This window comes from Thamnophis elegans, chromosome 7 (genome assembly GCF_009769535.1).
Source record: "Thamnophis elegans isolate rThaEle1 chromosome 7, rThaEle1.pri, whole genome shotgun sequence".
NCBI classification, from domain to species: Eukaryota; Metazoa; Chordata; class Lepidosauria; order Squamata; family Colubridae; genus Thamnophis; species Thamnophis elegans.
Window position 1 is genome coordinate 16778370 of NC_045547.1, and position 26300 is coordinate 16804669.

The 26300-nt window shown below is 40.3% G+C and overlaps 1 protein-coding gene across 1 annotated transcript in view; it reads right to left on the reverse strand.

Annotated features, from left to right (window-relative positions):
* B4GALNT3 (beta-1,4-N-acetyl-galactosaminyltransferase 3) overlaps window positions 1-26300 on the reverse strand; it is a 109229-nt gene that overhangs the window by 19471 nt on the left and 63458 nt on the right. Inside the window, exons 3-9 of the mRNA XM_032221107.1 lie at window positions 18327-18422; window positions 7525-7615; window positions 6378-6478; window positions 4705-4772; window positions 2789-2867; window positions 1178-1244; window positions 91-234 (exon numbers count right to left, since the gene is read on the reverse strand). Of these exons, the coding sequence (XP_032076998.1) occupies window positions 91-234; window positions 1178-1244; window positions 2789-2867; window positions 4705-4772; window positions 6378-6478; window positions 7525-7615; window positions 18327-18422 (646 nt within the window). The remainder of the gene's footprint in view (window positions 1-90; window positions 235-1177; window positions 1245-2788; window positions 2868-4704; window positions 4773-6377; window positions 6479-7524; window positions 7616-18326; window positions 18423-26300) is intronic.

The window sequence follows — 26300 nt, forward strand, 5'->3', positions numbered from 1 at the left end:
TGTATTGGATTTGTTTAAAAATGACTATTCTTGCCCTACTAATGCAACTGAACTCTGAAGAGCGGTCAAGCAGAACATCACAATGTTTACATGCATAGATGGTGTCCCGGGGGTCAGCCTTCAGCATGTCAGCTGGGTGTTCCATAGCCTCCTGACTAGGCCGCATCTGGTTTGCCCGAGTGGCTGGTGTCTGTGGGATATGACCAACTTCATCCATTTTGATAAGAGTTTCGTCTTAAGATAGAAAGAAAGAAAAACTAATAAGTAGGACTGAAGTGGGACTCATACCAATGATGTGTGAATTCCCGACAGAACAGTTAATCAGTGGAACAACTTGTCTCCAGAAGTTGTGGCTGCTGCTCCAACACTGGAGGTTTTTAAGGAGAGATTGGACAACACATTTTATTTTATTTGTTTATTTGGTTTGTCAAACATGTACAAGATAGCAGGTATACATATAAACATGCTTTTGGCATGGTTTTTTCGCCCTCCCCAGGCTCCCCAGGCTTTCTAGGAGCCTGGGGAGGGCGAAAACAGCCTCCCCCGCCTCCCTGGACACTCTCCGGAGGCCTCCGGAGCTTCCCTGAAGGCTCCGGAGAGTGAAAAATGGACCTATGGGAAACCCAGAAGTTCAGGAATGGTGACTTCCAGTTTGTTCGTAGGGCCAATTTTCGACCACCGGAGCCTTCAGGAGGCTTCCCTGAAGGCTCCAGAGGACAACAAATGGACCTATGGACAAATTGGAAGTCACCATTCCTGAACTTCCGGGTTCCCCGTAGGTCCAAGTCACTTCCGGTTTGCTTGTAGGGCTGTTTTTTCCCCCGAAGGCCCCTGAAAGCTCTGGAGGGCGAAAAATGGACCTATGGGGAACCCAGAAGTTCGGAAATTGTGACTTCCGGTTTGTGTGTAGGGCCGATTTTTGACCCCCTGAGCCTTCAGGGGCCTTCAGGAGGCTTCCCTGAAGGCTCCGGAGGGCAAAAATCAGCCCTACGGACAAAACCAGAAGTGACTTTTGTCTCTTGACACCCTATGAAATCTACCAACTATGTAAACATATTTAGAAAACATCTGTTTTCTGCGCACTAGCATTTGTGACAAAGCACTTCAGATAAAAAGGGGTAATGAAGTCGGAGAAGAATGGCTCCTGTTATTAGTTTGGTGGCATAGAAAGACTTACCAACATAAAGGGAGAGGAATTCAGAATCAATAATTGTAAACTTGGCTTCAGGATTATCCAGTCTCCACTGAAAGAAAAAGACAGATGCATAAAGATGTTATAGATTTGTTAACGGGGAGAGAAAACAGATTGATCTAAATGCACCTTAGCTGATGTGGCCTTCCGGAAAAGAAAACCCAATGATTTCCTGACTTCTGGAAGAATACTATAAAAGGGTTTTGAGCTGTGTTTGATTTCCCAGGTTACAATTTCTGATCGACAAAGTCAAGGAAACTATTTCAGAAGTATTTTGCAGTTAGTGATTGAGATACAATTTAATTTGAAATTTTAGGACTTGCTTCACTCAGCAGGAGAGCTTTGCAAAGTTAATGGTAGAGAGTATAGTTTATGTAAAGGTAAAGGTTCCCCTTGTACATTGTGCTAGTCGTTCCCGACTCTAGGGGGCAGTGCCCATCTCCATTTCAAAGCCGAAGAGCCAGCGCTGTCGGAAGATGTCTCCATGGTCATGTGGTCGGCATGACTAAAGGCCGAAGGTGTATTGAGCGCTGTTACCTTCCCACCAAAGGTGGTTCATATTTTTCTATTTGCATTTTTACATGCTTTCGAACTGCTAGGTTGGCAAAAGCTGGGACAAGTAACAGGAGCTCACTCTGTTACGTAGCACTAGGTATTCCAACCACCGAACTGCTAACCTTTCTGATCGACAAGCTCAGCATCTCAGCCACTGAGCCACCATGTCCTGACAGTTTTTTTAAAATATTTTTTTTATTTTTTATTAACAAACATGTAAAACATACACATGCAAAACCTAGACCTACACCACATTTACACAATACAATATGAACAGGAGCTTCCTGTTCTTTCTAATAGCAAATATCAATCTATACCACTCACCTTATATTATTTCCCTTTCTATTGTATTTCATTTGGATTTCACCATTCTTAACCCTCTTATTTTACTCATAACTATTATTTTTTGATCTTTGTTATATTCCTTCATTAATTCTTGTTTTTTTCCTGCATCCACCTATACCATTTATCCCATATCTGGTAAAATTCTTATTATTCTTTTCCCTGGATTTCTTTAGTTAGTTTGTCCATTTCAGTACAATCCATAACCTTTCTTATTATTTCATCTTCGCTTGGAATTAATTTGTTTTTTCATTTCTGGGCAAAGGCAATCCTTGCCACCGTAATTATATGTAATGTCCTGACAGTTTAGTACAGCTAAATTGAGTACAACTCTTTGGCAAAGATCATATTTTCATTTTTCTTAGGGTGATATTAAATGGTATAAGAACATGGAACCAACTGATTCTATTTAGGTCTCTGGAATGTAGATAAACTTAACAGGGGGATACATGCAATTTTTCCCCCCTCTTCAGTATCTGCTCCCTCCTCCCCCCTTAAGGTGGTTTGAACTTTTTGACTTATTTAACTACCTGAATCATCGTTGATATGTTGATAATTGCTACTACTATTAACTTCACACTCTATATCAGAAAGAAGATACTTTCTCTGACATGAAGAAATGAAAAAGTTGGTCCATGAAAACCCCTAAGCCAAGTCCCTGTACGGATAACCAAGCACAAATCTAGCCAGTGAACTTACTGCAACTTCCACATGATCTGTTCCTTTGTCGTCCTGCTTGTGCAGAATTTCAAAGTAATATTTGTTTGCAGATGACAATCTGTAAAGGAAGATCAGAGATTAAAAAGCAAAATAAGTCTTTTGCTATCAATACAGTGTATTAAAGTTATAGTGTGGCGCGGTGGCACAGAGGTGGAGCTTTTGCCTCACAATTAGGAAACTGTGAGTTCGATCCTGGGTAGAGGCAGATATTTCTCTCTCTGGCCACACTGAGAATATTATATCTGATGAACAAAACTCCGCATTGGCAACAGGAAGGGCATAAAGATATTAAAACACTCTGCTAGATCCATTCAGTTGCCCAGATTCCACCCCGGCAGGGATTATGAGATCGTTAAAAGAAGATGATGATGACAGTGTATTCAAGTTATTGAATTGACTGCAGATGAGAGAGAACGACACATACAGTTGTTGTATAATTTTGAAGCAGCCATTAAACATCTCAGTTAGCCTCTAATGTGATGGGTGGGGAAGCATGGTAGATTTTACAAACCTTGTGCCTGTCACAGAATCTAGTTGCCTTAAAGAGGGAAACACTCCTTTAACATTGCTACATCAAAGGATGACATCAACCTGTCTCATTCATGAGTTAGGAACAAGATTACATACATCCCAAGGAAAATTGGTGGAAACAAGAAATTGCCAGAACATTTTTTTTTATGCTAAGGTTAGGTGCAAATGGGGAAATAGCCCAGGGAAAAGCGGGGGTGGTCAATAATGTGGGCTTGGTGCTCTCTGAGCTTGGTGTTTTCCTTGCAGACGTTTCATTATCAAACTAGGTAACATCATCAGTGCCAGCACATTAGCACTGGTGATGCTACTGTTGTGGTCTGCCAGCAGCCAGCAGAGCTGACAGCAGAGTCGGAGAGTGAGGAGGTTGGGGAGGAGCATGGGCCAGTTCTGGAGGCTGGGGAAGGCTTGGATGAGGGCAGAGACAGGGCCGAGTGATCGGGTGCCTTCGGAGCTAGACAGCAATGAGGCAGAGGAACAGCTGGAGCCTGTTCCCAGTGTGCGCATGTGCAGAGCTGCCAGAAGAAAATAATAAGTCAGAAATCAGGGTAGGCTTGGGAATGGAGTCACAGATGGAAGGTGAATGGCCCCTCCCATGGGAAATAAAAGAAGAGCGAAAGGGGAGTGGGCTTTTGCAGGAAACAATTTATTCATTAGATTCGTTTCAGGAGTGTGAAGTTCTGTCCGTGAATCTCAGAGATTCTGTGCCAAGTCTTTCTTTGCACAGCACTTCATTTGGAAAATATTTACATGGCAGCTTTCCAAGATTGATAAGGTCTGTAGTCATAAATATTCCTTTGAAAGACTGTTTACCAGGCCTTTGCTGAATGTGAATGAGAGGAATTCACATTTGTTTAATAAAAAGGGTTTGGTCAGGACCAGGACTCTGCCTTGTGCTTTTTGGGGAAGCCTAGGTCAGAACAGCTACCTAGCTTAGTAATGTGATGTCTGCAAGAAAATCACCAAACTCAGAGAGCACCAAGGATCCTGGTTAGCTACAAATATATTGGATCAATAGATGTGCAGAAAATTGTACCACTGGCCACTAGGGAGCACTCTGAAATTATTTTAAGCAAGTAAAAACTGCTCTTGCAAACATTTTGAAGTCACAGTGATTTATATATATATATATATATATATATACACATACATACATACATACATACATACATACATACATACATACATACATACATATATATATATATATATATATATATATATATATATATATATATATATAAATTGCACACACAATAACAAAAGACTTGCAAACTTGAGTTTAAGGTAGGAAAGAAGAAACGGCTACCTGGCTTGCATCCAGTTGAGTAATGTACAAAACAGAATTAAGATCTCAGTTTACTCACTTCACCAGCCTTGACTTTTGGTTCCTGAATTTCCCAAATTCACCTGGTGCCGTCCACTCATTTCCAGTCTGAACAAAGAGACAAAACATCCCTTTTAAATTGGGCTTCAGTTGCAATAAAGCCTGAACACATTTGTTTCCCTTACTGTATAATTGTGTGCAAGAGATTAATCACAGATTAAAAAGCATAATAAATATCGTCAATAGTGATTGACCGACAGGAATGTTCTTGATTGCTCCTTGCTCTTGGCGTTAAGAGATGGAACAGCATCTCTGTCAAAGCTGGATGAGGGATATAAGAAGAGATGGATTGTAGAAGTGGAAGAGGCTGTTCAGCTGCTAGATTTGCCAGGTGCTACAGTGTCATTCTTGGCTGACCCACATTTAGATGGGCTCAATGAGGCCGTGGCTGAGTAAATGGGGCCAAAAGGAGAAGCAGAGACAGAGCAAAAATTATGAGCTATAAATATTGAATGAATGTATGTAGGCATGCATGAATGAATGAATGAAATAAGACATTGTGAGTGCTGACCAACGGAGACAAAAAGCATGAAAATCTTTAGAAAGTAGGATAGCATGCTCTTACTCCTTTTGTTGCCATTTCTTAAATTTTATAAAGTAAAAAAAACCCCTCTTGCTTTTAAAATATCCAAAAACTTTCAAAATGTGACTTCATATGACGATAATCCATACACTTAAATTCATAACACTCTTCCTATTTTTCATTATCATCTTCATTTGTGTAACCCAAACATCACACGAAAGTTTATTTTCACAGTGTGAGAACTCATGAAAACTAGAATCAGAATCCCCACGGGCCTTGAATTAATACATCCAACACGTGATAAACATATGTGGTTATGAAATGGTAATATTATGTATAAGACAAGTTTGCTGTGATATATACTCTTAACTCTTCTGGAGTTCTATGCTACGTTGGATGTAGATAGCAGGGTTAAATGGGAAACTGTTTTACATTATTTTCTCATTTCATTTTTACATTTCCCATTTTGTATCCTGCTACAAATCTGACAATCGGTATCCGTGGTCTCTGTAATAGTCCCAGGTAATTCTATAATTCTGAATACAGAATGGCAGGGGTGTCAAACTGGCGGCTCGCGGGCCAGACACACATCATGTAGGCCACGCCCACCCCAGCTCCACAAAGAGAAAAAAAATCGCAATACGTCAGGTGACACGGTGAGTTTGACACCCATGTACTATGAGACACCATTCAAGAATATATGACAGCTTTCAAACACAACGATATCACGGTTGAAACATTAATTAACCTCCATAATAAATTGGTATAGTAAAGTTGTATCGATTTCAAATGCACAATATTTATCAATTTATATGGACAACTCTTTTCTTTTGAAGTGTAGTAATAGCAATAGCACTTTAGACTTATATACCGCTTTATCACAGTGCTTTACAGCCCTCTCTAAGCGGTTTACAGAGTCAGTCTCTTCCCCCCCAACAATCCGGGTCCTCATTTTACCCACCTCGGAAGGATGGGAGGCTGAGTCAACCTTGAGCTGGTGAAAATTGAACTGCCAAACTGCTGGCAGCCAGCAGTCAGCAGAAGTAGCCTGCAGTACTGCACTCTAGCCACTGCGCCACCAAGTGTATGTTGTACATGAAATAGATAATTGAAAGAACATGGCTGATCACCTTGCCTACGCTGGCCATCAGTTGAAGCTCTGAGATGTTTTTTCCTTGGCTCAGCCAAAACTCGGCATTGTCATCAGCCCCAATCGCAAACTGAAACATACCTACAGAAATTTAAAAACAAAACCGGATTTAAAAGTCAGAAATATTCGAAAAAGATGGGAAATGGTGTTCCATGCCAGTGGAAGAAGAATGATCTATCTTTCATAATAAATATCATCTCTACTGAATGATATAATGATGTTTTTTTAATATCTCACGTGGTAAGAATTTGCAAAAGTTGGAATAAATCCAATAACAGCTAATCCTTGTGTTATATATCTGCACTCTTAACTGATATTCAGTGCGAACCATTTTCCTAATGTGTATTAACCAGTGGTGGGTTCTGGACAGTACGGCCCAGTATGACAGTACTGGTGGTAGCAGGGAGCAGCGGCCATCGTACCAGTACGGTGGCTCATTTGGTCCACCCGCCCGCCTGTGTTCCTTATCTGTTTTTGAAGCAACCGGGCCAATTGCGCACACGCGCACAGCGTGAGGTATCTGCGCAATCTCTGCCAAGCAGGTGGGTGTTGCAGGACAGTGGCGTATGCATGCATGCACAGCGCACGTGCTTCACTAGGACGCCCGGCCCCGTGTGCAGCGTACCGGTTGCGACGGGATCCAGAACCCACACTGGTATTAACGCTTGATTTATGTACTGTCGTAATATTGCTTCTATTGTACAGCGCAGTGGAGTTACTATTGGTAACGGCTTCACAGAACTCCACAAAGTGGGGGGGGGGTTTCCCCCCTCTGGTAAGGAGGAAAATCCAACATTACATTTGGTTCTGATATTTTCCCCCTATAAATAAATACCTGGGCAATGCTGGATTATCAACTAGTCTGCACTAAAAATGACACTAAGAAAAGGACGTGAATTTAGTGCAATAGATTTAAGCATATACTAATCTATGATATACATTGTGCCACACTCTTATGTATATACGCAGCAGCAGTTTGGAATCCACATGTGAGCCTGTACAAGGGAGTAACAAATATAAAGGAAACATTAATAGTATTATCTAAAATCTATGGAAGTCTCTTAGATCCAAGCTGTTTCATACTTGTAAAGTTTTTTGTAATACAGCTAACTCTACTCTTCCCTTACCATCCTTGTATGGGTGCAGGTAACCAAAGATCCGCAATCCATAGTTTCTCCATTTGGGTGATACTGCTAGCTTCTTCAATGTAGTCCGTGTCTAGAAGTATAAGAAAAAGGAAATGTGAGCATTAATGAATTGAGCTGGAGTAAGATAAAGGAATGGATTAGAAAGAACAAAAAGGAACAGTTAGGAATTATGAAATAAGATCAAGGATATTCAGAGAAACAGCACAGGCAAGATCAAAGCAATGCCAGAACAGAGCTGGAAAGGACCTTGGAGGTCTTCTAGTCCAGCCCTTTACTCAAGCAGGATACCTTATACCCAGGGGTGGGTTTCTCGCCCCGTTCCAACTGGTTCGGTTGGAACGGGGCCGGCGGCGTCCTCGTGCATGTGCGCGGTGCACGCATGCGTACTAGCGTCTGCGCGACGCTCCAGCTGCTCCTGGACGATCGTGCAGGCGCTGTATGCGTCCTGCGCATGCGTGGAAGCGCAGAACTCGTCAAAACCGGGTAAGGACCGCGGGCAGGTGGGCGGGCGGACGGGCGCGCCCTTCACCGTTCCCGGAAGTTACTTACTTCCGGGTTCGGCGACCAACCGGTTCGCAGGGACCGCCATGAACCGGTTGAAACCCACCCCTGCTTATACCATTTCAGATAGGTGACTGTTCTGTTTAAAAAAAAACACTCCCAGTGATAACCACTGAAGCAGTGGTGGGTTTCAAATAATTTACCAACCAGTTCTCTGCCCTAATGACCAGCTGGGTAGGCGGGGCTGGGTGGTCATGTGATCATGTGGGCATGGCCAAGTCAATGTCACTCAGGTTGATGGGCACTTTTCCTTAGTTGTTACAAGGGTAATAAGGGTTAACTGGAGAGGCAGTTTCTGTAAGCAGGGCAATAAAGATTAGGCTAGAAACAACACCAGAATGTTTCCTTCCTGCCTTCCTTACAGGATTAGCCCTGTAAAGTGGGAAAAAAACCAAAATATTTTTTCCAACAACTGGTTCTCCGAACTGCTTAGAAAGTTACCAACCGGTTCTCCCGAATAGGTGCGAACTGGCTGAATCCCACCGCTGCTCTGAAGGCAAGCTGTTCATTAGTTAATTATTCTCATTGTTAGGGACATTCTCCTTCATTCCAAGTAGTTTCTCTCCTTGATTAGTTTCCATCCCTTGTTTCTTGTCTTGCTTTCTGGTGCTTTGGAGAATAGGTTGACCCCCCTCTTCTTTGTGGCAACCTCTCAAATACTGGAATGCTACTATCATGTCACCCCTAGTCTTTCTTGTCTCTAGACTAGCCATATTCAATTCCTGCAACCTTTCTTCATAGGCTTCAGTCTCTATGTCTTTAATCATCTTACTTGCTCTTCTCTTACTATTTCTGGAGTCCAACCACTATTAGAAGACAGAATTCTTTCTTCATTTCTTCTTTTTTTCTTCATTTGGTAAAAGAGGAGAATGTGGGCCTAAAGAAGCTCAAGTTCAGGGATGAAATGCTCTGAAGTCTGCTACCAGTTTGCTTCGCGCGGGCATGTGCACCGCAGGTGCTACTGTGCAGCACTGAAAAAGGAGGATTAAGATAAGTAGAACAGGGAGTGGGGGAACAGCAAGAGTGGGAAACAGATTTCCTGCTTTCTAGTGAATATAAATTGCGTGGCACGGCTAATCGTTGGAATGTAAAAAAATGCTAGCGGTTCGGGCAAACTGGTAGCTCCGACGATCAGCTGTATGACAATCAGCTGTGCTGCATGATTTCTAATTGTGCAGCACAGCTGATTGTCGCACAACTGATCGACAGAGCTACTGGTTCACCCAAACCGGTAGCATTATTTTACTATCAGTTCGGGCGAACCGGTAGCATTTCACCCCTGCTCGTTATTTTATTTTACACACATTTTGAGAAGACCCAACTAAAGCTCTCACACTAGGAAAGGTAGAAGGAAAGAGAAGAGGAGGATGGCCAGAAGCAAAGTGGGTGGACTCAGTTTACAATGATGATTAAACAATTTCATTGTATACATGATGTACAATGTCAATAAAGGCTATTATTGTACAATTGTATCACAGCGGCCAGTTGTTTCGCCGGATTTGGCATTGGTTACTAGTCGGGCCCCACCCAGGGGCCTAGGACGTCGTAACGTATTTTCTATTATTATTATTATTATTATTATTATTATTATTATTATTATTATTATCACAACAACACAGCAGCCAGTTGTTTCGCTGGATTTGGCATTGGTTACTAGTCGGGCCCCACCCAGGGGCCTAGGACGTCGTAACGTATTTTCGTAATATGCGTGCAGATCCAAGCAGTGCGGCTTTTTGCATTTGACTGATGGTGATTTTGTCAATTTTTAACTGTTTTAAATGTAATTCCAGTGCTTTTGGAATAACACCCAGTGTGCCAATTACCACTGGAATTACCACTGCTGGTTTGTGCCATAGTCGTTGAATTTCGATTTTTAAGTCCTGGTATTTTGCGATTTTTTCATGTTCCTTCTCAGCGATCCTGCTATCACCTGGTATTGCGATGTCTATGATTGTGACCTTATTTTTCTCAACCAGTGTGATGTCTGGTGTATTATGCGCCAGTATTTCGTCTGTTTGTACACGAAAATCCCACAAGATCTTGACCATCTGATTTTCGGTGACTTTTTCAGGCTGATGTTCCCACCAGTATGTTGCTGTTTTAATATTATAATGTTTGCACAAATTCCAATGGATCATTTGTGCTACTGAATTGTGCCACAATTTATAATCAGTCAGCGTGATTTTTTTACAGCAGCTGAGTATGTGATCAACAGTTTCATCAGCTTCTTTGCAAAGTATGCATTTGGCATATTATTATTATTATTATACAATTGTATCACAGCGGCCAGTTGTTTCGCCGGATTTGGCATTGGTTACTAGTGGGGCCCCACCCAGGGGCCTAGGACGTCGTAACGTATTTTCGTAATATGCGTGCAGATCCAAGTAGTGCAGCTTTTTGCATTTGACTGATGGTGATTTTGTCAATTTTTAACTGTTTTAAATGTAATTCCAGTGCTTTTGGAATAGCACCCAGTGTGCCAATTACCACTGGAATTACCACTGCTGGTTTGTGCCATAGTCGTTGAATTTCGATTTTTAAGTCCTGGTATTTTGCAATTTTTTCATGTTCCTTCTCAGCTACCCTGCTATCACCTGGTATTGCGATGTCTATGATTGTGACCTTATTTTTCTCAACCAGTGTGATGTCTGGTGTATTATGCGCCAGTATTTCTCTGTTTGTATGCGAAAATCCCACAAGATCTTGACCATCTGATTTTCAGTGACTTTTTCAGGCTGATGTTCCCACCAGTATGTTGCTGTTTTAATATTATAATGTTTGCACAAATTCCAATGGATCATTTGTGCTACTGAATTGTGCCGCAATTTATAATCAGTCAGCGTGATTTTTTTACAGCAGCTGAGTATGTGATCAACAGTTTCATTAGCTTCTTTGCAAAGTATGCATTTGGCATATTATTATTGTTGTTGTTGTACAATTGTATCACAGCGGCCAGTTGTTTCGCTGGATTTGGCATTGGTTACTAGTCGGGCCCCACCCAGGGGCCTAGGACGTCGTAACGTATTTTCGTAATATGCGTGCAGATCCAAGCAGTGCGGCTTTTTGCATTTGACTGATGGTGATTTTGTCAATTTTTAACTGTTTTAAATGTAATTCCAGTGCTTTTGGAATAACACCCAGTGTGCCAATTACCACTGGAATTACCACTGCTGGTTTGTGCCATAGTCGTTGAATTTCGATTTTTAAGTCCTGGTATTTTGCGATTTTTTCATGTTCCTTCTCAGCGATCCTGCTATCACCTGGTATTGCGATGTCTATGATTGTGACCTTATTTTTCTCAACCAGTGTGATGTCTGGTGTATTATGCGCCAGTATTTCGTCTGTTTGTACACGAAAATCCCACAAGATCTTGACCATCTGATTTTCGGTGACTTTTTCAGGCTGATGTTCCCACCAGTATGTTGCTGTTTTAATATTATAATGTTTGCACAAATTCCAATGGATCATTTGTGCTACTGAATTGTGCCACAATTTATAATCAGTCAGCGTGATTTTTTTACAGCAGCTGAGTATGTGATCAACAGTTTCATCAGCTTCTTTGCAAAGTATGCATTTGGCATATTATTATTATTATTATACAATTGTATCACAGCGGCCAGTTGTTTCGCCGGATTTGGCATTGGTTACTAGTGGGGCCCCACCCAGGGGCCTAGGACGTCGTAACGTATTTTCGTAATATGCGTGCAGATCCAAGTAGTGCAGCTTTTTGCATTTGACTGATGGTGATTTTGTCAATTTTTAACTGTTTTAAATGTAATTCCAGTGCTTTTGGAATAGCACCCAGTGTGCCAATTACCACTGGAATTACCACTGCTGGTTTGTGCCATAGTCGTTGAATTTCGATTTTTAAGTCCTGGTATTTTGCAATTTTTTCATGTTCCTTCTCAGCTACCCTGCTATCACCTGGTATTGCGATGTCTATGATTGTGACCTTATTTTTCTCAACCAGTGTGATGTCTGGTGTATTATGCGCCAGTATTTCTCTGTTTGTATGCGAAAATCCCACAAGATCTTGACCATCTGATTTTCAGTGACTTTTTCAGGCTGATGTTCCCACCAGTATGTTGCTGTTTTAATATTATAATGTTTGCACAAATTCCAATGGATCATTTGTGCTACTGAATTGTGCCGCAATTTATAATCAGTCAGCGTGATTTTTTTACAGCAGCTGAGTATGTGATCAACAGTTTCATTAGCTTCTTTGCAAAGTATGCATTTGGCATATTATTATTGTTGTTGTTGTACAATTGTATCACAGCGGCCAGTTGTTTCGGCGGATTTGGCATTGGTTACTAGTCGGGCCCCACCCAGGGGCCTAGGACGTCGTAACGTATTTTCGTAATATGCGTGCAGATCCAAGCAGTGCGGCTTTTTGCATTTGACTGATGGTGATTTTGTCAATTTTTAACTGTTTTAAATGTAATTCCTGTGCTTTTGGAATAGCACCCAGTGTGCCAATTACCACTGGAATTACCACTGCTGGTTTGTGCCATAGTCGTTGAATTTCGATTTTTAAGTCCTGGTATCTTGCGATTTTTTCATGTTCCTTCTCGGCGACCCTGCTATCACCTGGTATTGCGATGTCTATGATTGTGACCTTATTTTTCTCAACCAGTGTGATGTCTGGTGTATTATGCGCCAGTATTTTGTCGGTTTGTATACGGAAATCCCACAAGATCTTGACCATCTGATTTTCGGTGACTTTTTCAGGCTGATGTTCCCACCAGTTTGTTGCTGTTTTAATATTATAATTTTTGCACAAATTCCAATGGATCATTTGTGCTACTGAATTGTGCCGCAATTTATAATCAGTCAGCGTGATTTTTTTACAGCAGCTGAGTATGTGATCAACAGTTTCATTAGCTTCTTTGCAAAGTATGCATTTGGCATATTATTATTGTTGTTGTTGTACAATTGTATCACAGCGGCCAGTTGTTTCGCCGGATTTGGCATTGGTTACTAGTCGGGCCCCACCCAGGGGCCTAGGACGTCGTAACGTATTTTCGTAATATGCGTGCAGATCCAAGCAGTGCGGCTTTTTGCATTTGACTGATGGTGATTTTGTCAATTTTTAACTGTTTTAAATGTAATTCCTGTGCTTTTGGAATAGCACCCAGTGTGCCAATTACCACTGGAATTACCACTGCTGGTTTGTGCCATAGTCGTTGAATTTCGATTTTTAAGTCCTGGTATCTTGCGATTTTTTCATGTTCCTTCTCGGCGACCCTGCTATCACCTGGTATTGCGATGTCTATGATTGTGACCTTATTTTTCTCAACCAGTGTGATGTCTGGTGTATTATGCGCCAGTATTTTGTCGGTTTGTATACGGAAATCCCACAAGATCTTGACCATCTGATTTTCGGTGACTTTTTCAGGCTGATGTTCCCACCAGTTTGTTGCTGTTTTAATATTATAATTTTTGCACAAATTCCAATGGATCATTTGTGCTACTGAATTGTGCCGCAATTTATAATCAGTCTGCGCGATTTTTTTACAGCAGCTGAGTATGTGATCAACAGTTTCATCAGCTTCTTTGCAAAGTCTGCATTTGGCATCATCAGAGGATTTTTCGATTTTGGCCTTAATGGCATTTGTGCGGATAGCTTGTTCTTAACGCAGCCAGGATTAGTGACTCTGTTTCTTTCTTTAATGTACCTGTTGTTAACCATAACCAAGTTTGTTCACTGTCCACTTTATCTTTTATTTTTTCCAGAAATTGGCCATGCAGTGCTTTGTTCTGCCAACTCTCCATTCTTGATTTTATCACATCTTTTCTGTATTCTTGTTTCGTCTGTTGGGCCTTCAGTAGATTTCTGTTCTTTACTTCGATTAATAGATGTTCTTGACACTCTTTTAAATAATCAGCCAGTGCATGTTTTTCTTCTTCAACTGTTTGCTTCACTTGTAATAATTCTCTGCCACCTGATTTTCGGGGCAGATATAGTCTATCATTATCACCACGTGGATGTAAACTATAGTGCATTGTCATTAGTTTCCTGGTTTTTCGGTCCAAAATGTCCAAATCAACTTGTGTCCAGTTAACTATACCAGCTGTATATCTCATAACTGGTATTGCCCAGGTATTTATGACCTTGATTGTATTTCCACCATTCAATTTAGATTTCAAAATTTTCCTAACTCTCTTGGTGTACTCTCGCCTGACAATAGTTTTTACTTCTCCATGCTTGATATTATCCAACTGCAGAATGCCTAAGTATTTGTAGGCTTCATTTTTGTTGCATTTAATTAGTTGGCCATTGGGCATTTCAATTCTCTCAGAAGCAGTGATTTTGCCTCTTTTTATGGATACAGTGGCACATTTTTCCATGCCAAACTGCATTGAAATATCGGTGCTGAATACTCAGACTGTGTTTGTCAATATTATTATTATTATTATTATTATTATTATTATTATTATTATTGTTGTTGTTGTTGTTGTACAATTGTATCACAGCGGCCAGTTGTTTCGCCGGATTTGGCATTGGTTACTAGTCGGGCCCCACCCAGGGGCCTAGGACGTCGTAACGTATTTTCGTAATATGCGTGCAGATCCAAGCAGTGCGGCTTTTTGCATTTGACTGATGGTGATTTTGTCAATTTTTAACTGTTTTAAATGTAATTCCTGTGCTTTTGGAATAGCACCCAGTGTGCCAATTACCACTGGAATTACCACTGCTGGTTTGTGCCATAGTCGTTGAATTTCGATTTTTAAGTCCTGGTATCTTGCGATTTTTTCATGTTCCTTCTCGGCGACCCTGCTATCACCTGGTATTGCGATGTCTATGATTGTGACCTTATTTTTCTCAACCAGTGTGATGTCTGGTGTATTATGCACCAGTATTTTGTCGGTTTGTATACGGAAATCCCACAAGATCTTGACCATCTGATTTTCGGTGACTTTTTCAGGCTGATGTTCCCACCAGTTTGTTGCTGTTTTAATATTATAATTTTTGCACAAATTCCAATGGATCATTTGTGCTACTGAATTGTGCCGCAATTTATAATCAGTCTGCGCGATTTTTTTACAGCAGCTGAGTATGTGATCAACAGTTTCATCAGCTTCTTTGCAAAGTCTGCATTTGGCATCATCAGAGGATTTTTCGATTTTGGCCTTAATGGCATTTGTGCGGATAGCTTGTTCTTGCGCAGCCAGGATTAGTGACTCTGTTTCTTTCTTTAATGTACCTGTTTTTAACCATAACCAAGTTTGTTCACTGTCCACTTTATCTTTTATTTTTTCCAGAAATTGACCATGCAGTGCTTTGTTCTGCCAACTCTCCATTCTTGATTTTATCACATCTTTTCTGTATTCTTGTTTTGTCTGTTGGGCCTTCAGTAGATTTTTGTTCTTTACTTCGATTAATAGATGTTCTTGAGTGTCTTTTAAATAATCAGCCAGTGCATGTTTTTCTTCTTCAACTGTTTGCTTCACTTGTAATAATCCTCTGCCACCTGATTTTCGGGGCAGATATAGTCTATCAGTATCACCACGTGGATGTAAACTGTAGTGTATTGTCATTAGTTTCCTGGTTTTTCGGTCCAAAAGGTCCAAATCAGCTTGTGTCCAGTTAACTATGCCAGCTGTGTATCTTATAACTGGTATTGCCCAGGTATTTATGGCCTTGATTGTATTTCCACCATTCAATTTAGATTTTAAAATTTTCCTAACTCTGTTGGTGTACTCTCGCCTGACAATAGTTTTTACTTCTCCATGCTTGATGTTATCCAACTGCAGAATGCCTAAGTATTTGTAGGCTTCATTTTCTTTGCATTTAATTAGTTGGCCATTGGGCATTTCAATTCCCTCAGATGCAGTGATTTTGCCCCTTTTTATGGATACAGTGGCGCATTTTTCCATGCCAAACTGCATTGAAATATCGGTGCTGAATACTCGGACTGTATTTGTCAATGATTGGATTTCTATTTCTGACTTTCCATAGAGTTTCAAATCATCCATATATAGTAAATGCGAAATTTTTTCAGCTTTTTTGGCTGTTTGGTAGCCTAATTTCATTTTTTTTAAGATTACTGATAGTGGGATCATTGCGATGATGAAGAGAAGAGGTGAAAGTGAATCACCGTGGAAAATTCCTCGCTTGATATTAACCATTCCGTAGCTCTCATTCCCTACTGCCAACTCAGTTCTCCATTGTTTCATTGCCTTTTCAGTAAAGGATGTAATATTTTTGCTAATGCCAGTTGTTTCTAAGCATTTTATGATCCAACTATGTGGCAGTGAGTCAAATGCCTTTTTGTAATCAATCCAGACCATATTCAAGTTCGTTTTTCTGTTCTTACAATTTTCTAATATCATTTTATCAATTAGAAGCTGATCTTTTGTGCCCCTGCTCCTTCTTTTGTTGCCTTTTTGCTCTACTGGCAAGATGTTGTTTGTTTCCAAATAATCCATCATGTTATCTGCAATAATGCCTGTGAGTAATTTGAAGGTTGTTGGTAAGCATGTTATTGGTCTATAGTTTTCAGGTGTTGTTCCTTTAGTTGGATCTTTCTGAATCAAGTATGTTTTTCCAGTTGTCAACCATTCATCAATTTGGCCCTTTTGTAAAATTTCATTCAGTTGCCTGGCCAATACTGCATGTAAACTGGTCAGATATTTGAGCCAGAAACCATGTAATTGGTCCTTTCCAGGTGATGTCCAATTCTTTACCTTTTTAACTCGATTTTTGATCATCTCAGTTGTTATTTCTAATACTTGCATTTGTTTGTTGCCAATGCTTTTCTCAAAGTCATGTATCCACTTTGCTTCCTTGTTGTAGTCCTTTGCATTTTCCCACAATTCTTTCCAGAATTCAACTGTGGCCTGCTTTTCTGGTTTTTCACTTTTGGTGTCACCATTCACATTAAGACTTTGATAAAAACGCCGTTGGTCTGATCGAAATTGCTGATTTTGTTTATATTGGATGATTCGTGCCTCATATCTTTCAATTTTTCTAGCTGTTGCTGTTATCTGCTGTTTTACAATCTCTACAGCTTCATTGATGTTTCTTGTATCCAATCTATATCTTCTGATTAGCCGATCTATGATTTTGTTGTTTTTAAGCCGTTGCTCATGCATGTTCTTTAAGTTACTAGCATCTGCCCTTAATTTTTTGATTTTTTGTTCTAGACGGATTTTCCACTTTGGCTTTGATGCTTTTTCTGTTGTGTGACTAGGTACTTTAATTTTAATGCCTAGTTCGTTAGTGACTATTACAGCTGCGCTGTACATTAACTGGTTTGTTTCCAAGATGGATCCCGGTTCAATTGTTGAAAACACTGCATTAACCATTTTCATGATAGGGGCCAAAATTTTCTTAGGCACAGTTTTTAGTGATGGTAAACGTTGCCTTTCCTCATTAAGCAGAAAATGCTCCATGATCTTATCCTTCAATTCTTTTTGTTTTTGAGTTAGTTCATCAGTTGGTTCAGTGATAACTGGTTCTAGTGGTGGTGATGTTATTTCCTCCCTGAGAGCTTCTTCTGGGAGTTCTACTATAGTGTCTTTAGTTGTGTCTTGAATATCAGTTATTTCCGCTTGTGATATTGTTTTTTGGGTTTTGCAATTTGCCTGAATTTCCTCATGTTCAACTTCACTAAACACTTTATTCCGTATAATAAATCGCCTTTGATCTGCTAGTCGTTGTTCACTAACATTTGAATCTGGATATTGTTGTTTCCATAATTCATACATTCGCTTTAAATATCCTCTTTTTTCTGGCTCTGAGTTGTAGTAACAGGCCATTATGGCACGGTTTTCATCTGCACTATATTTTTGTCGTTTTGTTGGCTGGTCCACTTGTAGCCCACTTGTCGACGGATGTCCAGGGACCCCAACATCCGCCGCGGCCCTTGTTAACCCGCGCGACGACCGATGCGGTATGGAATTCTTATTCGTTTTTTTCACCATATTGTATGGGTTGGCGGGGGTTTTTTTACGGGACCAGATGCCAACCTGATCCCAACCTTCCTCCTTTCTCATCCGGGCTTGGGACCGGCAACGGCGGAGTTGTTGTTGTTGTTGTTGTTGTTGTTGTTATTATTATTATTATTATTATTATTATTATTATTATTATTATTATTAGTGCACAGTTGGAAGACCTCAAAGACCTCATGGAGAAAGTCTATCTATGTGATTTCTAAGAGTTGAAAACAACTTGATGGCACATCCTCAATCAATGGGCCTAAAAGGATACTCACATGAGGATACAAAGGAAAGTGAAGATTTCTCCTCAATTGTTCAATAGATGCACCACACCAGTCTTCGAAAACATGAAGATTTACTTCACCTTGGAACTGCAAACATATGAAAATGCAAGAGGTTTTTGTTATCAAAACGCCCCTATAATCTGTTACATTATTTTACAACTAAATGGCTAAAGATTACAAGATAAATGAGATGCTCAGGAAGGTTACAGGCCATCCTCCATGAAAATGTAATTAACTAGGGTGATTGCAAGTTGTGATTCTCAACCTGTGTTTACGGACTATTGGTGGTCCACATGGGTACTGCAAGTGGACCATATTCCAAGCATTGAAATAGATTTTTTTTCTTTAAAAAATGGCCAAAATCTTGTGGCATTTCAAAATCAGAATATAGCAATAGCACTTAGCACTTAGATTTACATGCTGCTTCACAGTGTTTTACAGCCCTCTCTAAGTGGTTTACAGAGTCAGACTCTTGCCCTCAATAATCTGGGTCCTCATTTGACCCACCTCAGAAGGATGGACAGCTGGGTCAACCCTCAGCCTGGTGAGATTTGAACTGCCGAATGTCATCTAGCAGTCAGCTGAAATAGCCTACAGTACTGCACTCTAACCACTGCGCCACCTGGGCTCTTTGCAATATTTCAAGTAGGAGCAGAATAATCTTATTTAACTCAGTTTGATCTCAATTTGATCCTGCACAAACCAATTGTGTGAACTTTACATGCTGGGGTGCCTGAGGGTATCACTTTATCAACCTCAGTCTTATATGGAGGCCCTTAAACTTTATGGATGGCAAAGTAATGCTCTTCATAGAGGAAATATTGGGAACTGTAATTGCAATTGTTTTATCCTATTATATACAACATCATAAATCACATTTCCTCAACATGCCTGTCCTCCAGAAGTGTGAGACTTGTAGGCATATCTTACACCTGGGCTTGCTGGGAATTTATCCAGAAAGCTCAGGTGAGTCAATAAACATTATTCTCTCTCTCTCTCTCTCTCTCTCTCTCTCTCTCTCTCTCTCTCCTCCTCCTCCTCCTCCTCTCTCCCCCTCCCTCCCTCTTTCTTTCTTTCTTTCTTTCCTTCCTTCCTTCCCTCCCTCCCTCCCTCCCTCCCTCTTTCTTTCTTTCTTTCTTTCTTTCTTTCTTGTTTCTGGTGCAGAACCAAGCCCCTAGTTCCTCAATTAGTTCATTTGACGCTATCCAAATAATACCTAAATAAGTAAAATAATGGATCCTTTAGTCTTGACTTCAGTTTCTTTTTTTAATCATTCAAAATGTTATTAGTTTATCGAAATATAATATAAAATACAAAAGAAAATAATAGGACAATAAGGGAGGAAAAAGGGAAAGGAAAAGTGTGGGGGAAACATTGTCTTCAGTCTCCTTTTGGTGCATTAGAATAAGATAATAGCATAAAAACTCAACTTTTTACTTTTATACAAAAGTATATTATAAATAATATAAATTAGCCATTACTATAACAGAAAACCTATGTAATCGGCAAAACCCAAAATCAAAGTTTTATTTTTTCCACCTCAAGCAGAAAGTCCAAAAGTGGTTTCCAAGTAGAAACAAAGTTGATAGTGTTCTTGGCTTCAGTTTCTAACTTTAAGTGGACTCATAGCAGGTTGGAGAAAAAAGATATTTAAACAGCAATATAGTTAATATTTTGGAATGACAAATACAATATAATTATGTATGAAAGGTGTGGAGATTTACTTATTTGGTGCATGTAATTAAAATATTACCTCTAAGTAACACTGAAATTCATATTGATATTGATTGTTTTCTGATTGCTTATTTGTATTCTATGACTATCATTAAGTGTTATGATTCTTGATGAATGTATCTTTTCATGTCTTTTATGTAAACTGAGAGCATCTGCACCAAAGACAAATTCCTTGTGTGCCCAATCACACTTGGCCAATAAAGAATTCTATTCTATTCTATTCTATTCTATTCTATTCTATTCATTATCTCTTTCTATTATTGAATTTAATGCATCGTTAAATATAGTACTTGATGCAATAACACAAGAGATATACTGATAGGTATGTTTTGGCAGCTTGGTTCACTTTGCTTCAACTATTGTATACTAAACATTTTGCTGGAATGCGCCAATGTTTTTCTAAAGCAAATATTATAAAGTGTAAATGATGAACGAGACAGTCAATTAATTGAAAATATGTATCAAAGACTAAAATCAGTAGCAATTCCCTGTTAACAGTAATCTTCACAGGTTATTCAAATTTCTTCTGGGTAATGAGTGCAATAGCCATTTACACTTTATGTAAAAAGAGCTGAGGTGGCGCAGTGGTTAGGGTGCAGTACTGCAGGCCACTTCAGCTGACTGTTATCTGCAGTTCAGCGGTTCTAATCTCACCGGCTCAAGGTTGACTCAGCCTTCCATCCTTCCGAGGTGGGTGAAATGAGGACCCAGACTGTGGGGGTGATATGCTGACTCTGTAAACCGCTTAGAGAGGGCTGAAAGCCCTATGAAGCGGTATATAAGTCTAACTGCTATAACTGCTGCTTTGTAAAGGGGTAAATGAGCAGCAACAGAAGCTGGGATATAATCTAAGCATTTCCAAGGTCCAGAATTATGCCAAATTTGATAGAAACCTTAACTTGAGAACTTTGTGAAGTTTTGTCTTGTCTAACACATCTACATCTAGATGTAGAATCTCTCTTCTGAATGAGTATTAGAAAACAATTAATTCTTTTACTCTGAAGGGCAATGACTAGTAAGTAGACTATTTTCACCATTTTCATTTCTGGATTCCTTAAAAAAGCAGCCAGTGACTATGCTATTTTGTGCCAAATTTCCATTGATGAAAACAAGATCAAAGAAACACTCCCATGCTCTTGACTGCAAGTCTTAGATAAAGGTAAAGGTTCCCCACTAGCACATATGTGCTAGTCATTCCTGACTCTAGGGGGCGGTGCTCATCTCTGTTCCTAAGCTGAAGAGCCAGCACTGTCCGAAGTTGTCTCCATGGTCATGTGGCCAGCATGACTAAATGCCGAAGGTGCATGGAATGCTGTTATCTTCCACCAAAGGTGATTCCTATTTTTCTACTTGTATTTTTATATGCTTTCGAACTGCTAGGTTGGCAGAAGCTGGGCAGCTCACTCTGTTACGCGGTGCTAGGGATTCAAACTGCCAAACTGCCGACCTTTCTGATCGACAAGCTCAGCGTCTTAGACACTGACCCACCATGTGCCCTGCAAGTCTGAGAGAGGGGGGGGGGAGGGAGGGAGGGAGGGAGAGGGAGAGAGAAATCTCCTTTATCTCACACCATATAAAAGGAAATAAAATAAAGTGGTCTTTATCTTCAATAATGTCCTTATCTCATATAGTGTATTTATTTCTGGCAGTATGCAAAAAAAAGCAGAATAAAATGATTCAAAGGATTCCTTTGAGAAGCACCCACAAAGCTGTCAAACTAACTTTCTTCTTTCTCCTTCTCCTTCTCTTCTAGGGCAGCTGAAGCCCAGGAGAATGGGTGGGGCAAGAATTCTTAAAAACAGTAAACAGATTGCCTGCAACCTGCCCAGAGTTGCATCATGTGAGTGGGAGAAAAAGCTATTTTTTTCTGAAATTTCAAATACACTAGATTGGGTCCCAAAATATATAGGCTTAGCCTATGGACATTAACGGGGTGCAATAACTCAGCAGTTAAATCCACTGAGCTTGTCAGCTGGAGAGCTGATTCAAGTCCCAACCTCTGCGCAGCTGGATGGTTTCCTGCTCCAACTCCTGCCCACCTAGCATTTCAAAAGTATGCAAATGCAAGTAGATGAATAGGTATCACTTCGGTGGGAAGATAACACTTTTGCCATACAGCTCTGCTGGCCACATGACTACATAAAGTGTCTTCAAACAAGGCTGTCTCCCTTGGCTAAGAAACAGATATGAGCACAGTGCCCTCAAGTCAGACATGACTGGACAGGAAACTTTTACCTTTTTACCTTATGAACATTAGTAAAGGTCAAGGTTCCCCTCGCATATATGTGCTAGTTGTTCCCAACTCTAGGGGGCGGTGCTCATCTCTGTTTCAAAGCCAAAGAGCCAGTGCTGTCCAAAGACATCTCCGTGGTCATGTGGCTGGCATGACTAGATGCTGAAGGCGCACGGAAGGCTGTTAGGGATTCCAACCACCAAACTGCTGACCTTTCCCATCGACAAGCTGAGCGTCTTAGCCCCTGAGCCGCCACGTCCCTTTATGGACATTGCCAACTGTCACTGAGTCCCAATGTAGGAGTATCCTGCCTTCCATTTGTAGGCACTGCTGGTTTCACACAGAGAATCATAAATATACCAATCAACCTACAAGCAGGAAGTAAAAAGTAGTTTGTTTTTTTTTAAATGGATTTCTAGTTCTTATTTCTAATGTCCACTTCTTTGGGGACAAATTTTAGGAGGAGATTAGATCTGCAGTACAACACGAGGGAACCAATTGACAGATCTTGTGATTGACAGATCTTGTGCAGCCAGCAAATCCCTAATCATTTCTCCGTAACAAATCTTTTCCTAGGTCACAAGCTTCCTCAGGAAAGATAAAGAACTCCTACAACATGTTGCGAAGCTGAAAGCAATCGTGAGGAGAAGAAAAAAAACGGAGGTCACAAGGAACGTTTCCTTATTCTACATTTTCTAAATGGCCTTCAGAAAGCTGACAAAGTTATAGGTCTTGAGGGAAACAATCTAATATATGTTTCAGGTTATAGTAAACTTTAGGAAAGGTATTCCTTGAAATATGCACATCTAACTTCTAAATATAGGTAAAGGTAAAGGTTCCCCTACACACACACACACACACACACACACACACACACACACACGCACACACGCACACACGCACACACGCACACACGCACACACACACACCTCTTTCAATAAGATAAAAATGGCATCTTTCTGTATATGATTTTATTACAAGTTTTAAAAAGGAAGATAACAATTAATTTAACACACAGAAACACACAGATTCACATACCTTTCAATAAGATAAGACACACCTTTCATTCACACCTTTAATATATACATTTATTATAAATAACTTCAAGGTTGCAAACATACCTAATATACCTTCCTTCTCCTATTTTCCTCACAACAACCACCCTGTTAGGTGGGTTGGGCTGAGGAAGAATGACTGGTTCAAAGTCAACTTTCATGGCTAAGGCAGGACTAGAACTCACCGTCTCCTGGTTTCTAGCCTGGCGCCTTAACCCCTACACTAACCAAGGCTACACCTCTATCAGTCTCAGATGCCCAATCTCAGGGAGAGCAGGTTCTGCGTGATGAAAGGGAGACTGATTGATGCCCAGTGAGACAAAACAAAGCAGCCCTCATCATTTGTTGGGAAAGTCCCTTTCCAACCCTTGTTGTTATGAAAGGAAGAAAGAAATAGCTTTGTCACCCCCCCACCTTTTTTTAAAGTATGTCTGGCAGTTCACTATCACTGGAGCAAATCATCTACATGTAATATGGAGACTATGAAAATGCCAATGAAAATAAATTAGATAAAAAACGGAGCCTGGAAGAATGGAGGCATTGTGTTGATGCTTAAAGAATATTTAAACCAATATTTTATAGGATTCTATCCACCAAAAAGTGAATTATATATACCGCCTTAAACTACTTTCACGTAATTTTAAGCCACAATAGAATAGAATAGGAGAGTTGGAAGGGACCTTGGAGATCTTCTAGTCCAACCCCCCTGCTTAGGCAGGAAACCCTACACCACTTCAGACAAATGGTTATCCAACATCTTCTTAAAAACTTCCAGTGTTGGGGCATTCACAACTTCTGGAGGCAAGCTGCTCCACTGATTAATTGTTCTAATGGTCAGGAAATTTCTCCTCAGTTCTAAGTTGCTTCTCTCCTTGATTAGTTTCCACCCATTGCTTCTTGTTCTACCCTCAGGTGCCTTGGAGAATAGTTTGACTCCCTCTTCTTTGTGGCAGCCCCTGAGATATTGGAACCCTGCTGTTATGTCTCCCCTAGTCCTTCTTTTCATTAGACATACCCAGTTCCTGCAACCGTTCTTCATATGTTTTAGCCTGCAGTCCCTTAATCCTCTTTGTTGCTCTTCTCTGCACTCTTTCTAGAGTCTCCACATGTTTTTTACATTGTGCCGACCAAAACTAGATGCAATATTCCAAGTGTGGCCTTACCAAGGCATTATAAAGTGGTATTAACACTTTACGTGATGTCATGATCTTGATAGATTAAATAGACTCAGAGGAAACCACGCAGTTGTGAAATTCCCATCATAAAAGAAATGTAAGGAACAAAGACTTCTGCTGTCTTTAGGTACCTCAATTCAATACATGGAAGAGTAGCCCAAAATTGTTAAATATAGGTACACCTTGACTTACAATTAGGAACGGAATTTGCACTGTAAATTGATCTGGTCATAAAGTGACTCATTACATGACTAGATCCAATGTTACAACTATTTTACTGTCGTTCATTAAGTGAATCATGAGGTTGGTAAGTGGATCACACAGTTGTTAAGTGAATCCAATTGACTTCGCCTGTTAGAAGACAGCTGGGAAGCTCACAAATCAGGATCATGGGACCAACAAGATTCTGCGACCCTCATAAGTAGAATTTTCCAAGTGCCCGAATTGCAATCCTGGAACTATGGAGTGGGGCAAGGACAAGATGTAAGTCACATTTTCTGAGGCCATCCTGGTCACCTTTGCCAGACCAATTCTCGAATACAGCTCGTCTGCCTGGAACCCACAGTGTACATCGGACATTAATATGATTGAGCGCGTCCAGAGGTACTTCATGAGAAGATTACTCCACTCCTCTGCTCACAATAGAATCCCTTATGTCACCAGACTTGACATTTTGGGCTTAAACAATCTGGAACTGTGCCGCCTGCCGTATGATCGAAGCGCAGTACACAAAATTGTCTGTTACAACATCTTATCTGTCAGTGACTTCTTCAGCTTCAACCTCAATAATACACAGGCAAACAATAGATACACATTCAAGGTAAATTGCTCCAAACTCGATTACAGAAAATATGGCTTCAGCAACAGAGTGGTCAACGCCTGGAATGCTTTACCTGGCTCTGTTGTTACTAACTTTCACAGCTTCAACCTTCAACTGTCTACTATGGACCTCACCCCATTCCTAAGAGGTCTGTAAAAGGGGCGTGCATAAGAGCACCAGCGTGCCTTCCGTCCCTGTCCTACTGTCCCCATCTATTTGTATTCATTTCCTTCGTTTATATGGATATTTATATTTATACCTGCTTTCTTGTACATGTTTGACAAACTAATAAATCCAAATCCAAATGGTGGCGCAGTGGTTAGAATGCAGTATTGCAGGTGAATTCAGGTCCCTGCCAGCAGTTTGATTCTGACTGGCTCAAGGTTGACTCGGCCTTCCATTCTTTCAAGGTCGGTTAAAATGAGGACCCAGATTGTTGGGGGCAATAGGCTGGCTCTGTACACTGCTTAGAAAGGGCTGTAAAACACTATGAAGTGGTATGTAAGTCTAAGTGTGATTGCTAATTATATTTATTCTATTTATATAACTTTATAGATAGGAGATTATATATATATAATATAGATGATAATTGGAGCTTACCAGGGGTTGTGACACTAAATATATACCTTCTTCCCTGGCTTCAGCTGATAAGGAGGAGACCTGTGGCATAATGGCTAAGACGTTTGCCTAAGATGCAATACAGCACAGGTTCGAATCCCAGTAAGGGTATGGCTAGCTGATGAGAGCTAAATAGCTTGAAATAGATCTATACTAGTCTCCCTTTATTTATTTATCAGCACAAATAAAAAACACACAAACATTAGATAGATAGATAGATAGATAGATAGATAGATAGATAGATAGATAGATAGATAGATAGATAGATATTAACCTTGGGGATCCCAGAAGCAGTGTTCTCCAAGGCTGCAGAACTGGTCCTATTGCTCC